At 38.8% G+C, this 25,499-nt stretch overlaps 1 protein-coding gene across 1 annotated transcript in view; it reads right to left on the bottom strand.

Annotated features, from left to right (window-relative positions):
* The window catches only part of PRKDC (protein kinase, DNA-activated, catalytic subunit), a 202,260-nt gene that overhangs the window by 50,999 nt on the left and 125,762 nt on the right, over nt 1-25,499 (bottom strand). Inside the window, 9 exon segments of the mRNA XM_030303933.2 lie at nt 5,860-5,971; nt 7,558-7,666; nt 8,902-9,126; nt 9,826-10,014; nt 10,887-11,025; nt 13,157-13,362; nt 18,390-18,569; nt 21,733-21,864; nt 24,085-24,197. Of these exon segments, the coding sequence (XP_030159793.1) occupies nt 5,860-5,971; nt 7,558-7,666; nt 8,902-9,126; nt 9,826-10,014; nt 10,887-11,025; nt 13,157-13,362; nt 18,390-18,569; nt 21,733-21,864; nt 24,085-24,197 (1,405 nt within the window).

Genomic DNA, 25,499 nt, shown 5'->3' with positions numbered 1-25,499 from the left:
CTTAACCAAAACAGTGAAAGATCTTTACTCGGAAAACTGTAAAACACTGATTAAAAAACATGAATATGACACAAACTAATGGAAGATATTCCATGTTCATGGATTAGAAGAAACAAAATTGTTATAATATCCATACTACCCAAAGCAATCTACAGATTTAACGCAATTCCTAACTAAATACCAACATGTTTCACAGAACTAGGAAAATAACACTAAAATGTGTTGTAGAACCACAAAAGACCCCAAATATTCAAAACCTTGAGAAAGAACAAAGGTGGAGTTATCACAATCCCAGATTTCAAGCCATACTACAAAGCTGTAGTAATCAAAGCAATATCATACTGACACAAAAACAGACACACAGATCAATGGAACAGAACAGTAAGTCCAGAAATAAACTCACACTTATCATATGGTCAATTAGCCTATGACAAAGGAGGCAAGAATATACAATGGGTTAAAGACAGTCTCTTCAACAAATGGTGCTGAGAAAACTGGTCAGCTACATGCAAAAGAATGAAACTGGACCACTTTCTAATACCATACACAAAAGTCAACTCAAAATGGATTAAAGACCTAAATGTGAGACCTGAAACCATAAAATTCCCAGAAGAAAACATAGGCAGTAATATCTCCTACAACAGCCACAGAAACATTTTTCTAGATATGTCTCCTCTGGCAAGGGAAACCAAAGAAAAAATAAACTGCTGGAACTACACCAAAATAAAAAGGTTTCGCATAGCAAAGGAAACAATCAATAAAACTAAGAGGCAGCCTACTGAATGGGAGAATATGTTTGCAAATGATATATCCAATAAGGAGTTAATACTCAAAATATATAAGAGCTTATACAATTCAACACCAAAACAGCAAATGATCTGATTTTTAAAATGGGAGTAGGACCTGAATAGACATTTTTCCAAAGAAGACACACAGATGGCCAACATATGAAAAGATGCTCAATATCACTCATCATCAGGGAAATGCAAATCAAAACCACGAGAGGGGTACCTGAGTGGCTCACTCAGTTAAGCATCTGACTTCGGGTCAGGTCATAATCTCACAGCTCATGAGTTTGAGCTCCGCGTCAGGCTCTGGGCTGACAGCTTGGAGCCTGGAGCCTGCTTTGGATTCCATGTCTCCCTCTCTCTGTGCCTCCCCTGCTCACGCTTTCTCTCTCTCTCTCTCAAAAGTAAACATTAAAAAAAAAAACCCACAATGAGATATTACCTTATACCTGTTAGAATGGCTAAAATAAAAAAGACAAGAAATAACAAGCATTGGTGATAATGTGGAGAAAAAGAAACCCTCATGTATTGTTGGTGGGAATGTAAATTGGTGCAGTCACTGTGGAAAACAGTATGGAGGTTCCTCAAAAAATTAAAAATACAGCTTCCATGTGATCCAGCAACTTCACTACTGGGTATGTATCTGAAGAAAATGAAAACACTAATTTGAAAAGATATATGCACCTCTATGTTTATTGTAGCATTATTTATAATAGCCAAGCTATGGAAGCAACCCAAGTGTCCACTGATAGATGAATGGATAAAGATGTGGTGTTTGTGTGTGTGTGTGTGTGTGCACACGCACACACATATACACACAATGGAATGAATATTATTCAGCCATAAAAAAGAATGAGATCTTGCCATTTGCAACAAAAGGGATGGACCTAGAGAGTATAATGCTAAGTGAAATAAACAGAGAAAGACAAATACCATATGATTTTACTCATATGTGGAATTTAAGGAACAAAACAAATGAACAAAGGAAAAACCAGACCAAAAACAGACTCTTAAATACAGAGAACAAACTGGTGGTTGCCAAAGGGGAGGCAGGTGGGGGCATGAGTGAAACAGATAAAGGGAATTTAAAAGTACACTTATCATGATGGGCACTAAAACAAAAAAGAAAAAGAAAAGAAAAAGAGAAAGAAAAGAAACCTAAATAAATAAACCTACATAAATGGAAGAACTATATACATATTAGAGAACTCTGTACTGTCCAGATGGCAACTCCCAAACTTGCTCTATAGTGAAAACAAAATCCCAAACTCTGAGTTTTTGTTTTTGGCAGCAATGGACAAGCAGAGGGGCACCTGAGTGGCTCAGTAGGTTAAGTGTCTGACTCTTGATTTCAGCTCAGGTCATGATCTCATGGTTCAGGAGTTTGAGCCCTGCACTGAGCTCTGCGCTGACAGCATGGAGCTTGCTTTGGATCCTGTCTGTCCCCATCTCTGTTCCTCTACTGCGCATGCTCGCTTTTGTTCTCTCTCAAAATAAATAAATAAAATTGATAAGCAGATTCTAAAAATGTACACATAAATACAAAGAACCTAAAATAGACAAAGCAATTTTCATAAAGAAAAAATTGGAGTACACACCCTATCTGATTCAAGACTATTTTAAAGCAACAGTAATGAGGACAGTTTGATATATGAAAAAAATATATATGTATATATAAATAAGGAATAGCACAGAGCATTCAAAACCAGACCCACACATATATGGTCATTGATTTTCAGAAAAGGTGCCAAGGCAATTCAATTATGAAAAGACTTTTGAACAAATGGGACTAAACAACCAGACAGCCATACAAAAAAGCCATCAGAATATGTACCCCCACGTCATACCATCTACAAATATTATCTTCCTTTAGATCATAGACCTAATGTAAGAACTAAGACTATAACATTGCTAGAAAAAATGCAGAATAATTTTGCAAGAAGTGCCTGTACTGTCAGTTTGAAGGGGCTCCTGCTGGGCAAATCTGAGACAATTTGAACAAGAAATAAGTAAGAATAGCAACAGATTACATTCTATTAAATAAAACTGGAAACCATGATTCTGTATTGATAGCTAAAATTCAAGTAAATGAATAAACAAATAGATGGAGAAGGGAAGGCTCTTCCTTACACTAAGATGTATTCTGATAAATATGGAACAAGGGCTGGAGTTAGAAAATCATCACCTTGCAACTATCATTGTTAAGACTGGTTTGGGCTAAAAGTCATCCACAGATACAAAACACAGAGGGCTAAGTCTTAGGAGAAGCAGGATATATGCATGTTTCAAAGCTTCTCCCACCCTTTTTATTAGTTGCAAAGAAAAAAAAAACAGGCTTAAAACAAAAACAGGCATTATACACTGAACACCAGATAATATTTTTTCTGAGTTCTCATTTTTTATTATGTATGTATGTACATATGTATGTATTTTAAGTTTGTACTTTAATTCCAGTTAGTTAACATATGGTGTTATGTTAGTGTCAGGTGCACAATATAGTGATTCAACACCTCCATACAACACCCCATGCTCATCAAGCCAGGTGCCCTCCTCAATCCCCATCACCTATTTCACCCATGCCCTGCTCCCCCCACCACCCCCTCTGGTAATTCAGTTTGTTCTCAATAGTTAAGAGTCTGTTTCTTGGTTTGCCTCTCTTTTTTTTTCCCCTTTGGTCATTTGTTTTGTTTCTTAAATTTCATGTATGAGTGAAATCATTTGTATTTGTATTTCTCTGACTGACTTCTTTAGCTTAGCATAATAATACCCTCTAGCTCCATCATTATTGTTGCAAATTTCATTCTTATTATGGCTGAGTCTATTGTGTATATATATACCACATCTTCTTTATCCATTCATCAGTTGATGGATACTTGAGCTGTTTCCATAATTTGGCTATTATTGATAGTGCTGCTATAAACACTGAGGTGCATGTGCCCCATCGAATCACCATTTTTGTATCCTTTTGGTAAATACTAGTAGTGCAACTGCTGGGTTGTAGGACAGTTCTATTTTTATTATTTAATTAATTTATTAAATAATTTTTTTAATGTTTTATTTTTGAGAGAGACAGAGAGACACAGCACGAGCGGGATGGGACAGAGAGTGAGGGAGACACAGAATATGAAACAGGCTCCAGGCTCTTGAGTTGTCAGCACAGAGCTCGCTGGGGGACTTGAACCCATGAACCGCGAGATTATGACCTGAGCCGAAGTTGGACACTCAACCAACTGAGCCACCCAGGTGCCCCTATTTTTAACTTTTTTTAGGAACCTTCATACTGCCTTCCATAGTGGCTGCACCAGTTTGCAGTGTATTACCTACAGTGTAATAGAGTTCCCCTTTCTCCACATCCTCACTAGCCCCTGTTGTTTCTTGCGTTGTTGACTTTAGTCATTCTGACAAGTGTGAGGTAGGATCTCATTGTAGTTTTGATTTGTATTTTCCTGACGATCACTAACATTGAGCATCTTTTCGTGTGAAAGACCAGACAATATTTTAACCAGGCAATCAAAATTACTCTTACCAGTAAAAAGCACATGTACATCCTGCTTCTAGATGTAATACCCTGAAAATATTTCACTTAAGTAGTATTTTAACTATGGATGTACCACCTGAACCTAACCGTGAGAATATACAAACGCAAACTGAGGAACATTTCTCTAAAATGTCAATGTCATAAAAGATGGCTAGGAAAGTGTTCCAGATTAAGAGGCCAGAAAGACATATCGATTAAATGCAATATGAGATTATGGGCTGGATATCGTCTTAGAAGGGGAGAAAATGCTTCAAAGGACACTAATGGGACAACTGACAAAACTGAAATTGGGGCTGTATTAAAAAAGAAAACAGTGAAGTTATTATTGTACTGGTGTTATATAAAACAATACTCTCTTAGGAAATGCGCACTGATAAAGAGACACATATATGTACCTTAACTTCAAATGGTTCAGAACATAATTATGTGTGTGTCGGGAGAGAAAATAAAAAAGCTAATGTGGCAACATGTTAAAAATGTTTGAAAACATTGGACTGTGCAAAAGGTACGCAGTTCATGGGAGTTCTACTTTTCTTTCAACTTTTCTATAGATAAGAACTTACCTAAAAATAAAGAGTAAAAGAAAAAAGTACAAAAAATAAAAAGCAAAAACAAAACAAAACCAAACAAAACACCTGTAGTAGCAGAGGAAATAGGATATAATGGCAAGAACACCACACGGGGCCACAGTCCTTGAGTCCCACTTCCTGTGCATACTTGCACAAAATAATTCACGACCTCTCTGATTCTGGTGCCTTATCTCTGAAATACATGGCTAGTATCTGCCTCAGGGATTACCTGGATTTCCACAGGGCAAGGAAAAGCTGAGTGTATGAAAATGATCTCAAATCTGGTAAAGTGATACATACAGTTATGAAATAAGAGTCAGGAGGTAGGAGGCACAAGTGTCAAAAATCCAAATTAGAATAGTAACAAATCACGAAGCAGTGTTTTCTTTGCTGCCATTTCAGTTGCTAACATTTGGCCCTGAGACAGAAGCAGGTGGACCACTGCCCCCGCTGCTCCCCTGCTTTCTCTCACTGCCAACAGTGTGTTCGCAATCAACCTCCCAGCACACGATGAATTCAATGTCAGTGGGCAGCAATTCCCAGGCAGGGGATAAGCTGGGACAAAGGATACACTGCTGACATGGAAAGCTGTATGAGAACAACTTACACGAGAAATCAGCAAGATGAGCCTGATCTATACACACTAGGCTCAAACCCCACATTTTCCTAAACACCCATTTTGGAGACAAACCATTCTGGCAATTTCCTAAAAATCCACATTCAGTTCAAAAAGATCACATCTTGGGGCACCTGGGTGGCTCAGTGGGCTAAGCGTTCGACTTCGGCTCAGGTCATGATCTCATGGTTTGTGGGTTCGAGCCCCGCATCAGGCTCTGTGCTGACAGCTCAGAGCCTGGAGCCTGAGTCAGACACTCTGTCTCCCTTTCTCTCTGCCCTCCCCCACTCGCACTCTGTCTCTCTCTCAAAAATAAATATAAAAAAAAAAAAAGTGATCACATCTTACCGATTTGTGATGATGTCATCCCAGATGTTCATTGGATCCATTGTAGCATCAGGGTATCTGTTTGTCCAGGTTTTTAGAAGTCTCCTAAGGGGAGCTTGAGATGATAAATTACCTAAAAATATTAGAAGAGGGCTATATCCACAGCTCAATGATAAGAGCAACTTACAAAGTAGGGCTGCCATTAGTAAATAAAAACTTAATTCAAATTTCTTGACCAAATTAAAAATTTTTGTTTTGTCTTTCACAACAGGAATACAAAGTTACCATAGTAAACCTAATACAGTTTGTCATTACAACTCAATTTCTTAAGACACAGAGTAAAAATGGGGAAATAAACATACACAATTTTTACATTTAGCACAGATCCACAGTCTCTCATCTACAATTCCAAAATCTATACAGGATCGAAACCTGAAAAGCTTTCATAGGGCTGCAGCCAATTTTCTTGTTGGCAAAATCTGATCTGAATCAGCATAGGGATACTTATATTATAGTCTTAGTTTATGCAATTTTTGTGAATTTTCATCACTTAAGCCGGAGACGCATCATTGTGTTGAATGACGAAATACTGCCTCCGACCTTGGTACCTGTACAAGGTTACATGGTAATAATAATAACCAAAGCAATCGGGACTCAAGAGATTCATGACAACCCCCAGGAAATTTAAATTTCACATTGATAATGCTTAAAGCTTTAGTTTCTTTCTGTTGGTGGGAAAGTAGTGGTTAAGAGCATAAGCTTAAATCAGACAGTCCTGGGTTCAAAATCTGAATCTTTCACATATTAGCTTAGGTAAGTTATTTATAAAATGAAAAAGCAAGGAATCTACCTCTCATAAGGCTGTCATAAAAACTATGCATTATAGAAAAAAAAGATTAACATACGTCCTAGAAAGTAGAAAACACTTAATGAATGATCTGTCATTAATAATATGCGCTTGAAAAAGAATTCTCCAAATTTAAAGCAGAGAATGATTAATTGTAGATATATACGAATATCAATTTTTATCAGTGCTCTGAGAGGGTCTTTCACAATTACTTTAAATTATTTAGGACACAAGTTGAAATTCCAGTTTATGGCTAAGACATATTACCATTGCAAAGATGTACTCTTTCCCTTTGACTTTGGGTGGCCTCTCACAGGTGCCAGGATAAAATCCACTTGTTTGTAGCAGAAAGACCTTCAGGGTCTGCACACTGCCACCAGGAGCTTCACCTCCCCTCAGGCCAGGGTATGTGGTGCCCAGTCACTGAACTTCTAGCCCCTCTGAGACACTGCAGGCTTTCGATAAGAAAGGTCCTCTGTGAGCCCCTCTGTTTCTCCACCATCAACTCAGGCCGTTTCTCCAGGAGCCTCCTGCACCGTTCAGTCCAGGGCAGATTCTGTTTTACATATTTGACATGGGAAATCCCTCTGCCTCAGTATGGGTCATATCGTGTGGGGATTACCCCACTCTTCTGAAAGCTTCTTCAAGCTAGGCAATATGTTTTATTTGGCTTTGCATCCCCAGTGCCTAGAATAGTGCTTGTCCATCTTAAACATTTATTTCAATGACCTCAAAATATGTATTTGCAGCATGAACTCAAAGTATTTTCTAACCCACACATTCAGTACATGTTTAACTTTCACTAAGCAAAATAATCATACCAAAACCTTTCCATAAGTATAAAAGAAAAAAAGGTAGTCTAAAAAAATTACCTTGTTTGCTTATAAAACTGATGAACTCCTGAATTTCTATAATAGTTTGTACAGACTGCACTTTGGTGAGTCTACTTCTGTGTAAGAGAACGTCAATACTTGAGTAATTCTAGAAAAAAGATATTTAACATTGTTTATAAATCAATTTCCTACTTTAAATTTTAATACAGTTCCCTAAAACATGAAATACAGCAACTACCTTACATCAATTACAAAAATGTGTCTCAGAATAGTTAATAATTAGCTCATAGAAGCAATTAACAAACGGTTTAAAATTTTTTAAATAATTCAGGTTTTTAATCACATTTTGGCTCAATGAAGTCAATAAAATCAATACAACTGGGCTACTGTTGCCTCTACTGACCACCAGTTTTTAAAAATCACAACATCCTATAAAGTAAAACTGCCAGCTACAGAAGCCAACTCCTTCTTCTCCAATAAACTTCCTCTACTAAACAAATTCAAAAATTTTTTAAAATAACGATAACGAATGAATATGCTTCTATGATCAGTATCAGCCAATGATAAATGTTAATTAATAGGCTCTATAAAGACACTGACTTTAAAACCAAATATCAGAAGATTCTCATAAAAGCAAAAAGGAAAGAAGGTATAATGGTGGAAAATGATCAGGGAAGATTAGTTCATACCCTCCACAAAGCAACCAAACTTCCATTCAGCCACTCTAGATGAAAAGTCTACTTTCAAGTGTTCTTTAACAGCACAACCCTATCTATGTGTTAAGTAACTTGAATTTAAAGAAAATCTTGGAAGAAAAAAATAAAACCCAAGGAAAAGCAAAAAACAAAAAAACAAAAAAAGAACTTCTTAAACAGAAAAACAAAAGGGACTAAAAATGCATTAAGCCATTTGCAACTACGTGGATGGAACTAGAGGGTATTATGCTAAGTGAAATTAGCCAGAGAAAGACAAAAATCATGTGACTTCACTCATATGAGGACTTTAAGAGACAAAACAGATGCACATAAGGGAAGGGAAACAAAAATACTATAATAACACGGAGGGGGACAAAACAGAAGAGACTCATAAATAATGGAGAACAAACTGAGGGTTACTAGAGGGGTTGTGGGAGGGGGATGGGCTAAATGGGGAAGGGGCTTAAGGAATCTACTCCTGAAATCATTGTTGCACTAGATGCTAACTAATTTAGATGTAAATTTAAAACAAATAAAAAATAAAATTTAAAAAAATGCATTAAGACAAAGGACAAAGTGAAAAGATTTTAGAGGAAACTTTTTGTGTGTTGATTTTTTTTGTTCATGAGTTTATGGACTTAAAAGTATCATAGAAATGGTACATTTCAGATGGGTGTATCTGTATTACCTGCATAAAAATCTGAATGCAATTTTCAATATAATATTTGGCTCTATCAACATCGTCTTGTAAGATGTAAAGAAGACTCAATTCCTGACTATAATGCAGCTCAATAAGAGCCTTCTGAACCTCCTTGTTCACAGCCTCATCAATAAATGTCAGCAGGGACTGGTCAGCCTCCCCGTGAAGCAGTAACTTCAGCTTGCTGCGGATCATGTAAGGTAGATAGGTCTCCTAAGGAAGAGAAGACTACTTGTAACTTCAGAAAACCAATATGAGTATTTTAGTTCTACAATATCCATTGGTATAATTTTGTAGGTCCAGATTTAGATCCAAAGTGACAATGTTTGATGTTTCAAACCTAAAACTACAATTCTTAGGACACATTCACTTAAAATTATTGATTTTTGTAACCACAAAATACACAGAAACATGTTCTATGGAAAATGGGAGCTACTTTTAGCTGAAAGATCTTTGGATGTTACACACAAGTGAGGAATCTACAAGCACAGCCAAGATAGTTGCTTTGTGGGGACCAGGTGAGTCATTTCCCTCCAAGAGTTGGGGTGATCCCATGAGAGGGGAACCATGTCACCCCAGGGGTAAGGGCTACCCCATGTGTATCCTGTGTCTCAGGGCAGAGACACCAAGAAATATTCTTCCATGTAGTTATACTATGGATATTAATGTTTATTTTTAAATGCATCCCATATACTTGGAAAGGAGTGGCCAAAAGTGGCTAAAAAAGAGATAAAAAGAATGGCTAAAGAGATTTGACAATACTATGGAGTTGTTGGGGGGAGTCAGGTTATACAAATGTTCTATGCTTTATAACTACTACCTTGTTTTTGAAAAGTTTTAAACAATGTCATTAATTAGAAAACAGCTATCTATAATATTTATCTCAGTGACTTCAAATGTAATTCTACCCACCTGATAAAATGGTTCACTCCACATTTTATTTAGATCTGGAGGGTTTTCATTGTCAACGCTGACTATAGAACAGTATGCCAATGATTTCCACTCAGCAAGCTGGTTGTAACAGTCAAGGGATGCAAGTTCCCAAAAATCCTTCTCAGCTTCAGTAGGCTCACCATCTACCCATTCTTGTTTATTGAGAGCCTCATGAAGAAAAGTTCATACATTTATTTTAAAAGTTGGAAGGAATATAAATGAAAACATTTGTATTATAGGTAGTAAACTATTCATGCTAAGGACAATAATTTTCAAATTTATGACAAGGGGAGAGAAAAGAGAAAACAGAGTAACACTAAATGGAAGAAAAAAAACCAAAAGAAATCTCACAGGAACAAATCAACATAAAAACCAAGAGGAAATGATTTCTCTGAGAAACTTACCAATGAAGCCAATTAATAAACTGAAGATTCTGAATGACCCAAAATTTGATCTGAATCAATACTGTGGATTATTTACTACTTAAAGAGCTCTTAGATTGAAAATTAGAAAATAGGACATTTACAGAAAATTGCAAAGGACTTTACAATCTGGACTGCTCATTCAAGAATCTCATAGGTCATGGACTCTGAATTTAAGCTACTTACTAGACATCTATACCTAGATAGCCACTGGCAACTCAAAATACAAACTGTACAAAGCTGAACTTAGTCATCTCCAAACCAATTTTTACCTATCTCTTTATAAAGTTTTTACTTACTGAAGGAAAAGAATCTACCCTAAGAGAAATTATATAATAACAGCAGATACTGAAATAACATCTTAACAGTTTTACAGCATTTGGTATGAAATGCTTTCTCCTTTATTCAATGATGTTTTCTTAAAAAGAGTAAAAGATAAAGCAATAGTTATTTCACATTTTGTTATTATGAAACTATTCTCTCCCACTAATTTTTGTGTAAAAACCAAGGAATAAAGTTGAAACATTACAAAACTCTAAATTCTAAAGGTAACAGTTTTTCCAATCAGAAAACAAAAGTGCTTAAGCAACTGGCATATTTGCTAGTGATCAGTTTTACCTCATTATACTGTTTAGCAGCTTCAGAGTAATCGCTTCTTGCCTCTGCTAATACCGCATTCTGAGTGATTTGCTTTGTTCCTATCTCACTACTAAAAATACCACGGAGGACGTCATATTCTCCAATTGATCTATACAGTCTAAAAACAAGCCAAAAAGAAAGTCTAAATCAATGACTACGTCAATATTTTTAAAGTTTTTATTCTAATGAAATGATATTAAATCCAGATGTCACATTATCTTAGCCAAAAAGGATATATGTTATTTTTGTTCTATAAATATAAAATCTTACACACTATGAAGTTACCATTAGGTTTTACTACTTTAGTCATACAGGAAGCAGAGATTATTCTAAAGTGCATTTAAAGTGAAATCTGAAAATATTGTAAGTTTACAATGGATAAATTGTGTCATTAAATAAGACCATTCTGTGTTAATCCATTACAGTAATAATGCACATACCAGTGGGTGACCTATTTGAAATCCTGTCTAGACCTAAAATTTGGAACGTAGCCAAGAGTCCAGAGTGAGTAAAAATTAATCCTGGTTCTAATAAAGCCATGTTTTAATCCACATTCTATGGGCCATCTTGATTCTACTGACAAGTAATTTTCTTACAGCCTTACTATATGCTTGAGCACCCATTCTTCTCTTCACATTAACAAAAATCTACTTTACCCCTTCAACCAAACTTCCTCTGTTAAGACATTCTCAAGAAAATTTTTAATAAGTTTGTTCCCTTCCTCTACAATTTTTTTTCCCCCTCTTTTAAGTTTCAACACAAATGTTATCTCTTCCTGATGCTGCAGTCACCTGGCCAGCCAGTGAGGACTGCTTCCTCCTTGGCTTTCCTGCAGTTTGGTCCTTTCGCAGGTATGAAATCTCATGTACTTATTACATCAAAAAAGCCCTTAGCTCTCTCAGAGCCTAAGGATTCCATATTTAGGTAAAAATCTAGTAGACATGGCCCTCTCTTTGCCCTGCTCATAGAGGCTTATGAGTAACAAGTCAGAGGCAGAGGTGGGGAGATGGGAGGTAGGACAACAGCTCACAGTCCAAGAGCTCAAGAGGAGATGAGAATTACAAACATTTTTCAGTAGCTGGAAATGAGATCAGTCTCACATCCACCTTGCACTGGCCCCATGGTCCCAGGATGATACGCACTATAACGTGGTCAAAATGATGACCCAAATCATCAACAGGCAAAATTATGTTCTCACTACTCTGTTTGAAAGGAATGTAAAATATTATATGTAAACTATGAAGAAGTATTAAATAAAGTTAGAAAACAGTGTTTAAAGTTTAGGCTCTAAAAGTTGTGTGCTTCATTTACCCAGAAAATACACACGAGTTTCTCATTCTCTGAAAATATTAAATATACAAACTGTTACTGACTGTTCATCTACACATCTGGAACAATAGGATAACAACAGCTTCTTAGAAGCAGTATTAGCCAAGACGCACCCTCTGAGCTGCCCTCTGTCTTGCCTCTCAGAGATCTCACCACCTCCCATTTCATGTTATGGTTAGTTATACAGGAAAGTACATATATTTCCTACTGGTTGGCTACTTTTGTGAGTCTGGGAGATATGTTTAATTCTTCTTAGCACCTGACATAATGTCTTGTTCACATATAATGCTCAGTTAAGTATGAATAATACAAGGATTCCTCACGTTTACTTTTATTCTCTTTTTTTCCTAGAACCTGAAGATCTAAACATCAGCACTAAAACATATAAGTTCAAATTTAATTTTAACCTAACCTAACATCCTTCTCAGAATTAGACACTGGCTTTTTTATAATGAAAACTACAAGTAAGGAAAAAAACACACATAATGCAAAATGGCATAGAATGACAAAATGGAACTTGTTTTTCCTAAATAAAGTAATTGGATTAAATTGTCTATAAGAGTTTGAGTCCTGCTGAAAATAAATTATCCTCAATTCCGTTTAAGTAAAGCAGTAAAAACATACAAAACTAAGTAATGGCCACACTTTACAGGAAACTAAACTTGGTAGTTAACACCCTGAGTCCTTTTAAAAGGACTGTGTATGTTTAATTAATTAATCTTTCCTGGAGCAAGACATTCCTTGTTGTGACAACTATTCTTAACTCATGGAATGGTACTTAGCCAGAGAGATTTTTCAAAAAATTTCACAGAAGTGTTACGATCAACTTTATTTGCTCATTTTCTGCCAAAATGAAACGATTTTTGTATATTACTTTAGTCAAATTCACTGTTCTCCCAACAGTGGATCACAAAGCTTACTTAGCAAGTTCCATCCATCTGACGACATCAGGTGAGAGGCGAGTCCTCCCCTGAAACCGCTTGGCAGGTGGCTCTGGTGGTAGCAGCTGGAGCAGGGCCTCTTCAAGGAGGCGGATGCCCACGGGCTGCTGCAGGCTGGCCAGGCAGCCAGCACTGACAGAAGCTGGGTTGAGGCTCAGCAAGTCTGTGTGTTGGCAACTGATTTCCTATGAAACCACAAACACATGCAGCTATTTAGGCTGTGATACTTTGACCGTATCTTCACAAGTGAGTAACTCATTTTACTAAACATGGAAGAACATTTTGATGTAAGTAGTGATAGAACCAGAAAATTTCTCTGTGTGATTCTATTAACAAAATTTCCTCAACATTCAGCTTGCTCAAAGGAGGAAATGACCTTTGATTTTTACACTATCAATTTAGACATTACTTTAAAGAAAAGTACTAGCAAATTATGAAAAATTATATACTCTGTATATCTAGGCATCAACTGCAGTTTCCAGGAATATTTAGCCTGAACGGGTGAGAAAAGCAGCTGAAACACAGATTTCATATCCAAACACCAGAAAGTAGGTACTTATTTCCATTACTCTAATTAACATCTTTTTTTCCATCTCCTTCCACCCAGGGACTAACCGATTCACAATAATATTAAATAAGAGGATTTCAGGAATTATATTAGCCTTTACTTTGTAACTCTCAATTTGAGAGTCCTATATACATCAATAAAAAATAAACTACAAATCAATATGCAGAACAATATAAATAGTATGGCAGGGTCACCTGGGTGGCTCAGTCATTTGAGCAGCCAACTTTCAATTTCAGCTCAGGTCATGATCTCCCAGTTGGTGGGATTGAGCTTCCCATTCTACTCTGTGCTGACACCATGGAGCCTGCTTGGGATGCTCTCTTTCCCTCTCTCTCTACCCCTCCCCCACTCACATGCACATGCACACACACTCTCTCAAAATTAAATAAACTTAAAAAAAAATACATTTGATTAAAAAAAAACAGTATGGCAGCATCTTCATTAAAACACAGCTGAATGGGGGCGCCTGGGTGGCTCAGTCGGTTAGGCGTCCGACTTCAGCTCAGGTCACGATCTCGCGGTCCGGGAGTTCGAGCCCCGCGTCAGGCTCTGGGCTGCTGGCTCGGAGCCTGGAGCCTGCTTCCGATTCTGTGTCTCCTTCTCTCTCTGCCCCTCCCCCCGTTCATGCTCTGTCTCTCTCTGTCTCAAAAATAAATAAACGTCAAAAAAAAAAATTAAAAAAAAAAACAACACAGCTGAATGTATGCATATAGTTCTTGTGTGGGTGTGTACGTCTGTGTATGCACATATACGCAGGTATCTGGAAAAGTCAGTGAAGACAGTCCCCACTAAGCCACATCCACACCACCTTCTTCCCAGCTGTGCCATGCATGGACTACTTACTAAGTCTAACTAAGCCAACTTAAATTCTACATTAGAGGTCTTGAAAGAATACAGATTCTCCAAAGCAAGCCAGCAAACAAAAACGTCTATTAGAAGGAACTAGTGGTACAGGAAAAAAATCCATATAAAATTAATTAATAACACAGCGAAGCCTCAGTCTTAGTTGAGGTGTCAGATTTTGAGATAACATCTGCTAATTTAGAGAGAGAAACCCGGAGTTACACAAGACTATTTTAAAATAAATATACTTTTAAGTTTCAAGGAATCATTTCATTCTATAAATATTTATTGAATGCCTTCTATATTCTAGACACTGTAGTAAACAATGTTGCCCCTGACATTAAGATTTATTCCCATTGCCAATAGAAGTCTTTTGTGAAATAGTTGTAAATAAGTAAACAACTATTACTGGGATATTACTCCTCTATATGTAAATGCATTCTCACAATTTAAGTTGAGTTCTGCAAGTATATTTTCTTTTTTTTTTCAACGTTTTTTATTTTTTTTATTTTTTTTATTTTTTGGGACAGAGAGAGACAGAGCATGAACGGGGGAGGGGCAGAGAGAGAGGGAGACACAGAATCAGAAACAGGCTCCAGGCTCCGAGCCATCAGCCCAGAGTCCCACGCGGGGCTCGAACTCCCGGACTGCGAGATCGTGACCTGGCTGAAGTCGGACGCTTAACCGACTGCGCCACCCAGGCGCCCCCTGCGAGTATATTTTCAAGAAGACTGACTCTTCTGTATAATCTTGTTGACAGTATCATTTTACTTTCTAAAGAGTGATTTGCTAAGCCAAAAAAACTTCAGCTGACTGATTACACTTCTTATAAATTCCAAAAGAGAATAAAGTAATGAAGTCTAATTTGTAAAATGATGACTGCCTACTAGAATTAATAACAATATTTTTTGTTTGGACTCTTATCTCACTGTAGTAGGTGAAGGCAAGGGCCATTTCTTCATTTCAAATATTCCATAGTTGTTAAATAAAGATTTACACACAAAATATCCTCATTAGGTGTTTTGTAAAGAAAGCCAAGGGGCGCCTGGGTGGCTCAGTCGGTTGAGCGTCCGACTTCCGCTCAGGTCATGATCTCACACTCCCATGAGTTCGAGCCCCGTGTCAGGCTCTGTGCTGACGGCTCAGAGCCTGGAGCCCACTTCCGCTTCTGCTTCTGTGTCTCCCTCTCTCTCTGACCCTCCCCCATTCATGCTCTGTCTGTCTCAAAAATAAATAAACATTAAAAAAAAAATGTAAGAAAGCCAGAAAAAGTTTTTTAAAGTTTATTTATTTTGAGAGACAGAGAAAACAAGCAGGAGAGAGGCAGAAAAAGGGAAAGAAAGAAAATCCCAAGCAGGGTCCACACTGTCCGTGCAGAGCCCAAGGTGGGGCTCAAACTCACAAACCAGGAGATCATGACCTGAGCCAAAGTTAGATGCCCAACCAACTGAGCCACACAGGCGCCCCAAGAAAGTTAAAATTTTATATGAAGTTCAAACAAGCGATGAATAGCATAAATGTATTTAACATCTGTTAAATTAAACCAAATTAACATCTGTTTGCCAGTCACTGACTGGGATACAATCAGGATAGTCTGACAAATACAGGACATGCAGCAGACAAGAAACTCATTCTGAGATGTCATGGTGGGGCAGTGGCATCTCAAAGAGACCCTACCCCTTGCTAGAACAAGAAGTCACATAAATGCCATGCCAAATGTGCTAAGACGTCATGGAGAGAGGGAAAATAATCATAGTTTCAGAAATGAACCACAAAGTCGTAACAGCAAATGCTGCAAACTGCAGGCACTAAGTTGCAATCATGTTGCTTTTTCCAAAGGCAATGCCAAATTGCAAGCTCTAGAGCGAGTAGAAGTAATTTATTTACTTAATGACGGTTAATGACTCTCTTAAAAAACAATGGAAAAAAACAGCTTTTTAAAAAGAAATATAGGGACAAAACTAGGAATTCAGATTTTAAAAAATCACTTCAGAATACAGTGTAAAGAGAATCTTCTTTTGAAATACTGACTGATTCAATGCAATTTCTCAAATCTTATCTTTAGTGTAGCCAGGAGGAAAATAATGAAGGAATTCTACTTGTAAATTATAAACCAATAAAAATAGAACTAATATATAAAAAGAAACTATATTAATAGTTTCATGCTACATCAGAAAGAACAAAACAGGAAAACCAAGTGTTTCATCTCAGGGAATTATTACCCAATTAGTTTGCAAACCAAAGCTACTGATAAATAATATTAAATAACATTATTTTATTTTAAAGTTTATTTGTTTACTTTGAGAGAGAGAGCATACAAGCTGGGAAGGGGCAGAGAGAGAAGGAGGGAGAATCCCCAGCAGGTTCCATGCCTTCAGTGCAGAGCCTGACACAGGGCTCAATCTCATGAACCATCAGACTATATCCTGAGCTGAAATCAAGAGTCGGATGCTTAACCAACTGAACCACCCAGGCGCCCCAAGAATATATATGTATTTTAAATTACCCCAGGGAGGTTACTAGTTATAAAAATATTAAAATGAATTGAAAAGGTTTTCCGTTAGGGGTACCTACGTGGCTCGGTCGGTTGAGCGTCCAACTCTTGATTTCACTCAGGTCATGATCTCAAGGGTTATGAGTCTGAGCCCCACATTGGGCTCTGTGCTCTCAGTGCAGAGCCTACTTGAGAGTCTGTCTCCCTCTCTCTCTGCCCCTCCCTGCTCTCTCCCTCTCTCTCTCAAAATAAATAAATAAACTTAAAAAAATAAAAAATAAAAAAAGGCTTTCCATCAGGGAATTTGTAATGATCGTGTTTTGAACGGCAAAGGAAACATTTCTTATATGAAAAAGTAACCTTCCAATAGGCATGTTTAAGTAGTAACTCAAAGTATGCCTCTATTAACATCTGCTCAAACTGTATTACCTTAGCATGACTTCTCTGACCACTCGGTCTAAGTACACAGCCCCCACCCTGATCAAGAGGCTGTCTCCCTCCCTGCTTCATTACTACCCTACATTACTTTAGTACTCCCGTAGTACTCAAGTTTGATGACACTACTATGTTATGTTATCTTCTGTATTTGTTTATTGTTTGTCACCCACTGTAATTCTAGGAGGGCAGAAATTTGTGCTTCTTCCATCACTCACTGTCCCCACAACTTACAACAAAGTCAGGAATGTGCTCAGTCCACATTTCTTAAAGGCACTCAGGAGGCAGGAAATAATTTGGAGAAATAGTACCTACGGAAAAACTACTAACAACATACAGGGTTTAACCAAAACACTAAAGGGACTGGCATATTAAAAATCAGACCATTTTACACCAAGGCTGATTTCTAATTATCCTGCCAATTATAAGTTGTTTTTTTTTTTTTAATGTTTATTTTTTTGAGAGGGGGAGAGAGACAGAGAGAGAGAGACAGAAAGAGAGACAGAGACAGAGCGTGAGCAGGGGAGGAGCAGAGAGAAAGGGAGACACAGAATCCGAAGCAGGCTCCAGGCTCTGAGCTGTCAGCACAGAGCCCGACGCGGGGCTCGAACCCACAGACTGTGAGACCATGACCCAAGCAGAAGTCGGACACTTAACCGACTGAGCCACCCAGGTGCCCATATAAGTTTGTTTAAAAAACAAAAAAAATGAATAAATTACACCTCATCAGGGAAGAGGTAACCATACAGAATACACCTAAATTGTTAAACACCTTGTGCTTTGGCCTGTGGAACAAATGAAGTTATTGTGACACAGTCAGGTCATGGCAAAGTAGATAATGCAGTTTATGAAGCACATATGTAGACGCTCACCTGGATACAAGAAACAAAAGGTGGAAAGAAAGAGAACGTGGTGTTAAGAAAATGATTGAAGTCCTGGAGCAACTTTTGAGTAATGATGTTTTTCTCAGACATGGTCTTGTGTTTATCCATCTCTTTTATAATTCCAGAAAACAAGCTGCCAAAGAGCTGTTTTGCAATTATTGGGTCTCTCTGTAAAATATTCAAAACAGACAAATTAGGATCTGAAGTAAAAATGCTATAGAAATTACTGCTACCATCAGAGCTTATTTGAAAATACAAACTCCTGCAAACATATCTAATTTACATCTCAGTTTTGTTTAGAAAGTTTTATCAGGCACTGACGTGGGGAGTATTTGAAATTTAACCAAATATATCTGTGGTACCATGGATTTGGGGCCCACAAGTATATAAGCTGACTTAATCACATACGGAGACATAGCTTAACTCACAAGTGGGTCTGGACCTTTGGATTCCTTATCTTTAATGTGGGCATAACACAACACATCTCAGGGTTGTAGTGAGGATTAGCCAAGATGATACACATCAAGCAATCAGTGCCGTAACTGGGAAGGTCTTTCAGAGAGGTTAAGTGAGGTTTTTAGGTACTATCCTCACATCAGCATTACTGCAAAGCTTAAGAGAATAAGCGATAAGCTTAAATAAAATGCCAACTTAAAATTTCAAAGTCCCATCATTATGACAATTGAAACTGTTAAAAACCATCAGTAGCCATTTTTGTGCTTTTCATGTTTGGTGGCTTCAGCCCTAAAAGCATGCTACCTTTAAAGGCATCTTTTACGGCATTAACCCTCACACTCCATGACCACAGGAACATTATCCTGTATCTGTGCCTATGACACCAGTGTTAAGAACAGTCCTGGCATGCAGGGTCTATATTTTTTAAATGAAGGCACGAATGCATGAATAAAATTTAAAAGTTATTTTGCTTGATAAAACTGTCTGAATAAAAAAGTACAATTTGATCTGTTCTTTGTTATTTATTTTAAGTAATGTATTTGTCTTACAGAAAGTTGCATGGTTGCAATGTAAAATTTCAGAAAATATAGATTAGGAAAAAAGAAAGTAAGTATCACTCATAATTCTACTACATGAAGACAGCCACCGCACAGGTTGGTCTCTTATGGACACGCACACATCTGCTGTTCGCTAACTTGCTTTTTTCACCTAACCCGTGGCAGACAGGCTCCCAGGTCTACAACCCCAATTCTTGAGTCTTATGCACAAATTCTCTCATTTCCCAGGGAGTCCCAGATGCTCCTGCTGTTACAGTAATGCAGTGATGATTAAGATAAATAACACCTTCAGAGAACAGAATGCTGCTGCTGGACATGTGCCATCCCGGCTGGTTTACAGGCTCCCCTTTAGTTCTCTCACATGCAAGGCTCACGATGAAGAAGGGGAGCCCCCGGACAGCAGAGGAAGCCTCATCTGTTTTGTCCACAGCTGCACCTCAGTGCTTAGATGAGTCCCTGGCACCCAGAAGGATGCTCCATACAGAACATGTGTTGAATAAATAAAGTATTGGAATTTGAGAAATATAGGAAACACGTTCCTCCTCAAAGAACAGAAAAAATGTAGTCCTTTTTCTGAAACACTATTCAGCATCTTAATTTTTTCCAAGCACCAATGAGGTGAACTGACTTGGACGTGGGTCTCTACGCAGCATCAGGCTTGTAACCTGCTCCCATCCGTACACACCACATACCTCTCCAACATGGGCAGGTGCAAACCATGCCCAGGAGAGCAGGTGGCAGCACCGCTTCTGAGGCAGTGATGTGAATGCATGTGTGCAAGGCACGAGAAAAACTGGGAAATGGTGGCGGGGAGAAAAACACGGGGCCGGGAATCAGAACACAGGGCTGGGGTTTGTCTTCGTTTCACACCCAGCAAGACATGTTGCTTTAAATCATAACATCCATTCTTTGCTAACTTCAATTCTTCATCTGTAAATGTGTCTAACAACTTGCCTTTATGTCACAAAATTACTGAGAGGATCTAATGAGAGAAATGTGAAAGCACTCTGTAACAAACAAGGGTTCTTTCTTCTGTGACAGTAGTTACATGAATCAGCGTGTATAATACAATCGCATAGACTGTCTCTCTGTCTCTCTACACACATGCACGCACGCGCACACACAAATGCAGGGAATACTCTTGTTCCTACGTCAATTTCTAGATCGAAATAACGTATTACAGTTATATAAGATACCACCCATGAGGGTGAAGGGTACACGGGAATATGTACTATTTTTGCAAATTCCTGTCAATCTATAATTATTTAGGTTAAATAAAAAGCTTAAAAAAGAATAAAAGGCGATGCAGACATACCTACTATATGCAACATTAGTTCTGAAAATTTAATTACAATAAAATTTATGGCGTTATATTTCAGCACCTAGCATAATGCCACATATATATTATAGTACTCTTCAACTTTAAAAATTATTTTGATAAAAGTCAAAGAATCTTAATTGGCCTTTTGGGGAATATATACCTGTTTTTTTTTCAGAGAACTCAGCTAGCAACTTCATTCACTCTCAATACTTTTATTTTATTATTTTTTTTTTTTTTAATTTTTTTTTTCAACGTTTATTTATTTTTGGGACAGAGAGAGACAGAGCATGAACGGGGGAGGGGCAGAGAGAGAGGGAGACACAGAATCGGAAACAGGCTCCAGGCTCCGAGCCATCAGCCCAGAGCCTGACGCGGGGCTCGAACTCACGGACCGCGAGATCGTGACCTGGCTGAAGTCGGACGCTTAACCGACTGCGCCACCCAGGCGCCCCCACTCTCAATACTTTTATACCCTAATGACTTAGAAAACTATTTCCAATCCTCTACTATTAAGAAAATTAACAGAGAAGGAAGAATACTAATCCCGCCCATAAACTGATACTCCCTGGATTCCCGCCCCCCCCATACCAAAAGGATCCCATATAAACAATGATTTAAGTGGCTTAGCACTTTAAAGTTTATAGCAATTTTTTTATACATTATTTCATTGACCAACATTATTGGTAAGAAGAACAGATTTTGCTCCCTGGTTTTACAGATGAAGACACTGTGGCTCAGAGCATTAAGTGTCTTGACAAGGACCCCAAGTGCAGGGCTATCTTCTGGATGAGTTGAAGTAAGTTGCACCAGCGAGAAGAAGGTTTAGGGCCAAGACTTGGACCAATGTCTTTTAACCAAATCCACTGTTTAAGACAAATCAACACCTCAGTTACGTTACAGAGTAGCAGCAGCCATTTTTTCTTACACCTAGTAGATCCGTGGAACTGTTAAATAGTTTTTATCTGTCAAAAGAAGAATGCAGCATTCAAGGACCAACCTGGGCCACAGCTTGCAAGGGGGTGATCAGGCTACTGTATTTAATCTGAATGTCAGGAAGGTCTCCTTGACGGTAACTTCTATACAAAATGACTTGGGCATCGTGCTTCATTTTTAACTCACTCTTGATCTCCTATAATCATTAGAACCAAAAAAGGAAGATTAGAATTCTTATTTTAAAAAATCAGTAGTGCATGAAATATGATCCTTAACATACAGGTGAACTTGATGACAATTTTTATCCAAAACAGTTTGGTCACTATGCTTTACCAATCTATGGTAGACAATAAATCCAAAATAAAAATCACTGGTAAATGAACAGCAAAAGATTAATTAAATATGCATCGCAGAGTAATGGGAATATCTAAAATCAGAGAACTTGAATTAAAACTTTTTAAAGCTATCTCAGGGGGCTGTATTTCCTATTTTTTTTTTTAAAAATGTTTATTTCTGAGAAAGAGAGAGAGAGAGGCAGGGAGAGGGTCCGAAGCAGGCCCTGTGCTGAGAGCAGAGAGCTCCATGTAGGGCTCAAACTCACGAGCGGTGAGATCATGACCTGAGCCAAAGATGGACACTTAACTGACAGAGCCACCCAGGAGCTCGTTTTTCCTTTTAATTCTTCTTAGAAAAATCTTGGGCTCCGAGGCCCAGTGAGATCACCACAGCCTCCAACGCCTGTTCACCTGCTCAGGCCAGGCTGACCTTGCACCTGCTCTTGAGTCACCCCCACTCCCCACCACACAGGGCTGTGGGACCTGCTCATCTCTGCCTAAAATGTCTTTCCACAGCTTTTCACTCTTGGTTCCCACTGCAGACACCACCTGCAAAGAGGCTTCCTTTCCCACTTCCTCTTAATAGTCTCCCCTACGTGCTCATTACATTGGTTAATTTCCAACACCGCACCTGTTATAATCTTAACTCATTCTGGGCTTGCTCTGTTTCACACGCTGGGCTGTAGCCCCGCGAGCGCTTACATCATATTTACCTCTGTACCCCTAGCATTCAGAGTCGGGCCGGACACTGAGCACAATGCTCCCAACAAATGAAGCGCATGGCCTTCCGATGCCTGATCACCACCACGCGTCCTTACTGACAGGTCAGCCCCTTCAGATGAGAACACGTGCATCACAGGGCATGAACAGCCCCACACAGCAGGCCGTTCCACATTTATTGATTATTAAAAGGACTTTCTTTGTGTCAGACCAAAATATCTCCCTGTGATTTCTGCCCAATGATCCTGGTTTCCTCTCTTCCCTCTGCTCAGAGTCTGCCTCTTACTTCCTTCAGGCAAGCCCAGCTGGGTTTCAGGTTTAATTAGGGGCAGTGGCTGGCTACCTCTCTGAGTGGACGAAGCAGAATGCCCTGCAGGTGGGGAGGGGCCGCTGACAGGTAGCGTAGGAGGATCCCGGGGCACTGATATTTTGAACCCTCTTCTTCAAGAGAATCGCTGTACTTACAGAGACAAGAGAAAGATGCAAAGTGCATTTTCTTACCACAGACAATATAGTGGAACCATTCGGCCACTTCATACTCAGATGTGGAAGTTAATTAAGTGATTGAGGATTTAAACTGAATTAATACAAAGCCAGTTTTTTTTGTTAACTCACAATCTCATCTTTCTTGAAAATTCTGTCTTAATTACTGATTTATAAGTAATACTGAAGCTATGGCTAAACAACCTCTTTCATTATTTCCACATTTTGAGAAATGTTTAATTCATGCCACACAAGGTCCTCAAGTTCCTGCTTTCAGCAGATAGCCCTGAACCATCCACCAACCTGCCCACCCCTTTCTCTGGGCTCACCGTTCCCTCTTCATCCAGGCACCCCCATGACAGGGGCTGGTTGTAATGTGGCCTCACCCCTCTCACTACAGCTTATTGATTCCACAGTAGCCCCAGACCAAAGGTGGGTCAAGGCTCTGGCCAATCCCTCCCAGAGGCTAAAGCTGTAAGATGATTCAGGAATGAGTGGGGGCTGCGTCCGTCTCCACCACATGGAGAAAGCCAGTCTGTACACAGAGAAGAACAAAGCCAGACTGCAGTGAGAGTCCGAGATAAAGGGCAGAGGTGAGGTCGCGGCAGTGCCTGTGAGCCACACCATACCGCAGACTCATGGGACTACCCACACAGGTCCCATTCCAAGATTCCCGCGACTTCATCAGTGAGTCATGACTGTCCTTTGCATCTACGTTACAGGACTAATCTTTGGTTCAGAGCAACTTTAATTCATATAGTGGCTGCTTCTGTAATTTTGTTTTGGAACAAATATCTGATGGGAAGCTTATTTCCTTAGTATATACTCTTTGATATAAAATAAGTATTTCTGACCAAATTCTTAAAACAGATACAAACCTTCTCTCGTTTTTGTTCAGCAACACCTTTTCTGGCATAAATCAAACTGAGCTTTTCTTGGTCCTTTATAAATCGCCTGCGTAATCTTAATATTTCTGCCCGACTGTCTGTACCTGAAGAATATAAAGCAGGTTTGTTACAGATGGCCAATTCGCAGTTGGCTTTACCTCCTTTCTAGAATCTTCTAAAAGTGGAATTGTTTGCTTATCTCCATTTTTTACTTTCATCCAGTTGTTCTGTTTTGTTTGTTTTAATGACAGAGAACAGCACAGGAGACCACTAACCAGTTTTGGAAGCTAGAGAATAGAAAGTTATAACTACGCAGCCGAACCCACTGCCACCATTGCAGAGAACGAGGGACAAAGCAATGACAGTGGAGAAGACCTGGAAGGCTCAGGGTCTGGCAGCACCCGGCACCTCCAGGGGAAGGGAGGAAAAGTGAAGCTACAGCAGGAGGTGTGGTTAGAAGCAATGCCCTCACCCCCTGCCCACCATGCTGCAGGTAGATAGCCTGGGAGAGGACACAGGGCCCATGGGTGCACAGGGCGGCATGGCTGCAGGCAGAGCAACTACTCCACCAGCGACCACAAGGGCTTCCGGAACCTGCAGTGCCTCCCCTTCTTGCCTCCAAGAGTGCTGGCACCCTGGCCTAAAGCCTGCAGGCAAGAGGACTGGAGATTTTGCCTCTGGGTAATCCACCAGCACAAAAGCACAGACCAAAGTATCAACACATCAGGGGGTTCCACGTCCTGGTCTAGGCTGACCTCCACACGCCCAACATGCAGCTATTCCAAATGCCTTTTGAGTGCCCCTTCTGGGAATATAAGTGAAAAGCCAAGTCACCAGACATTGTGAGGAAACCTTCAAACATGAAAGACAGAAATGAAATAAATAATAGGCAAAGAGCAACCGCTGAAAGCAGCCCATCCGGGAAAAAAAATTTTTCAAAAACTTATCATTTATCAAAAAGAGTAGAAATCGCAACAGTGGATCAAGGACTGGAAGGGCATTCAGGGAACATAAAAAACTCATGGAAACTAAAAATATGATATCATAACTTAAAAGCAAGAATTACAAGGTAAGGTTGAAGTGATTTCCCAGAATACAAAGCAAAATGAAAAAAACGAGAAATTTACCAAGGTAATCCAGAAGGTCTGCTATCCAAGCAAAAGGATTACAAATATAAAACTGGGATGAGGAAATCATCAACAAAATTATCCAAGAAAAAATATTCCAAAACTGGAAAATGAGTTAGCAATGTGACAAGACCCTCCTTGTGCCCAGAAAACTGGACTGAAACAGACCTGCATGCACCAAAGGACACTTTTGTGAAATTTCCTAAAACCCTTAAGATCTACTGCAGAGAAAGGATACAATTTTTACAAAGGATCAACACAAAGAATGCCACCAGGTTT

Source organism: Lynx canadensis, chromosome F2 (assembly GCF_007474595.2).
Source record: "Lynx canadensis isolate LIC74 chromosome F2, mLynCan4.pri.v2, whole genome shotgun sequence".
Classification (NCBI taxonomy): domain Eukaryota; kingdom Metazoa; phylum Chordata; class Mammalia; order Carnivora; family Felidae; genus Lynx; species Lynx canadensis.
This window is presented reverse-complemented; position numbering and strand designations above follow the sequence as displayed.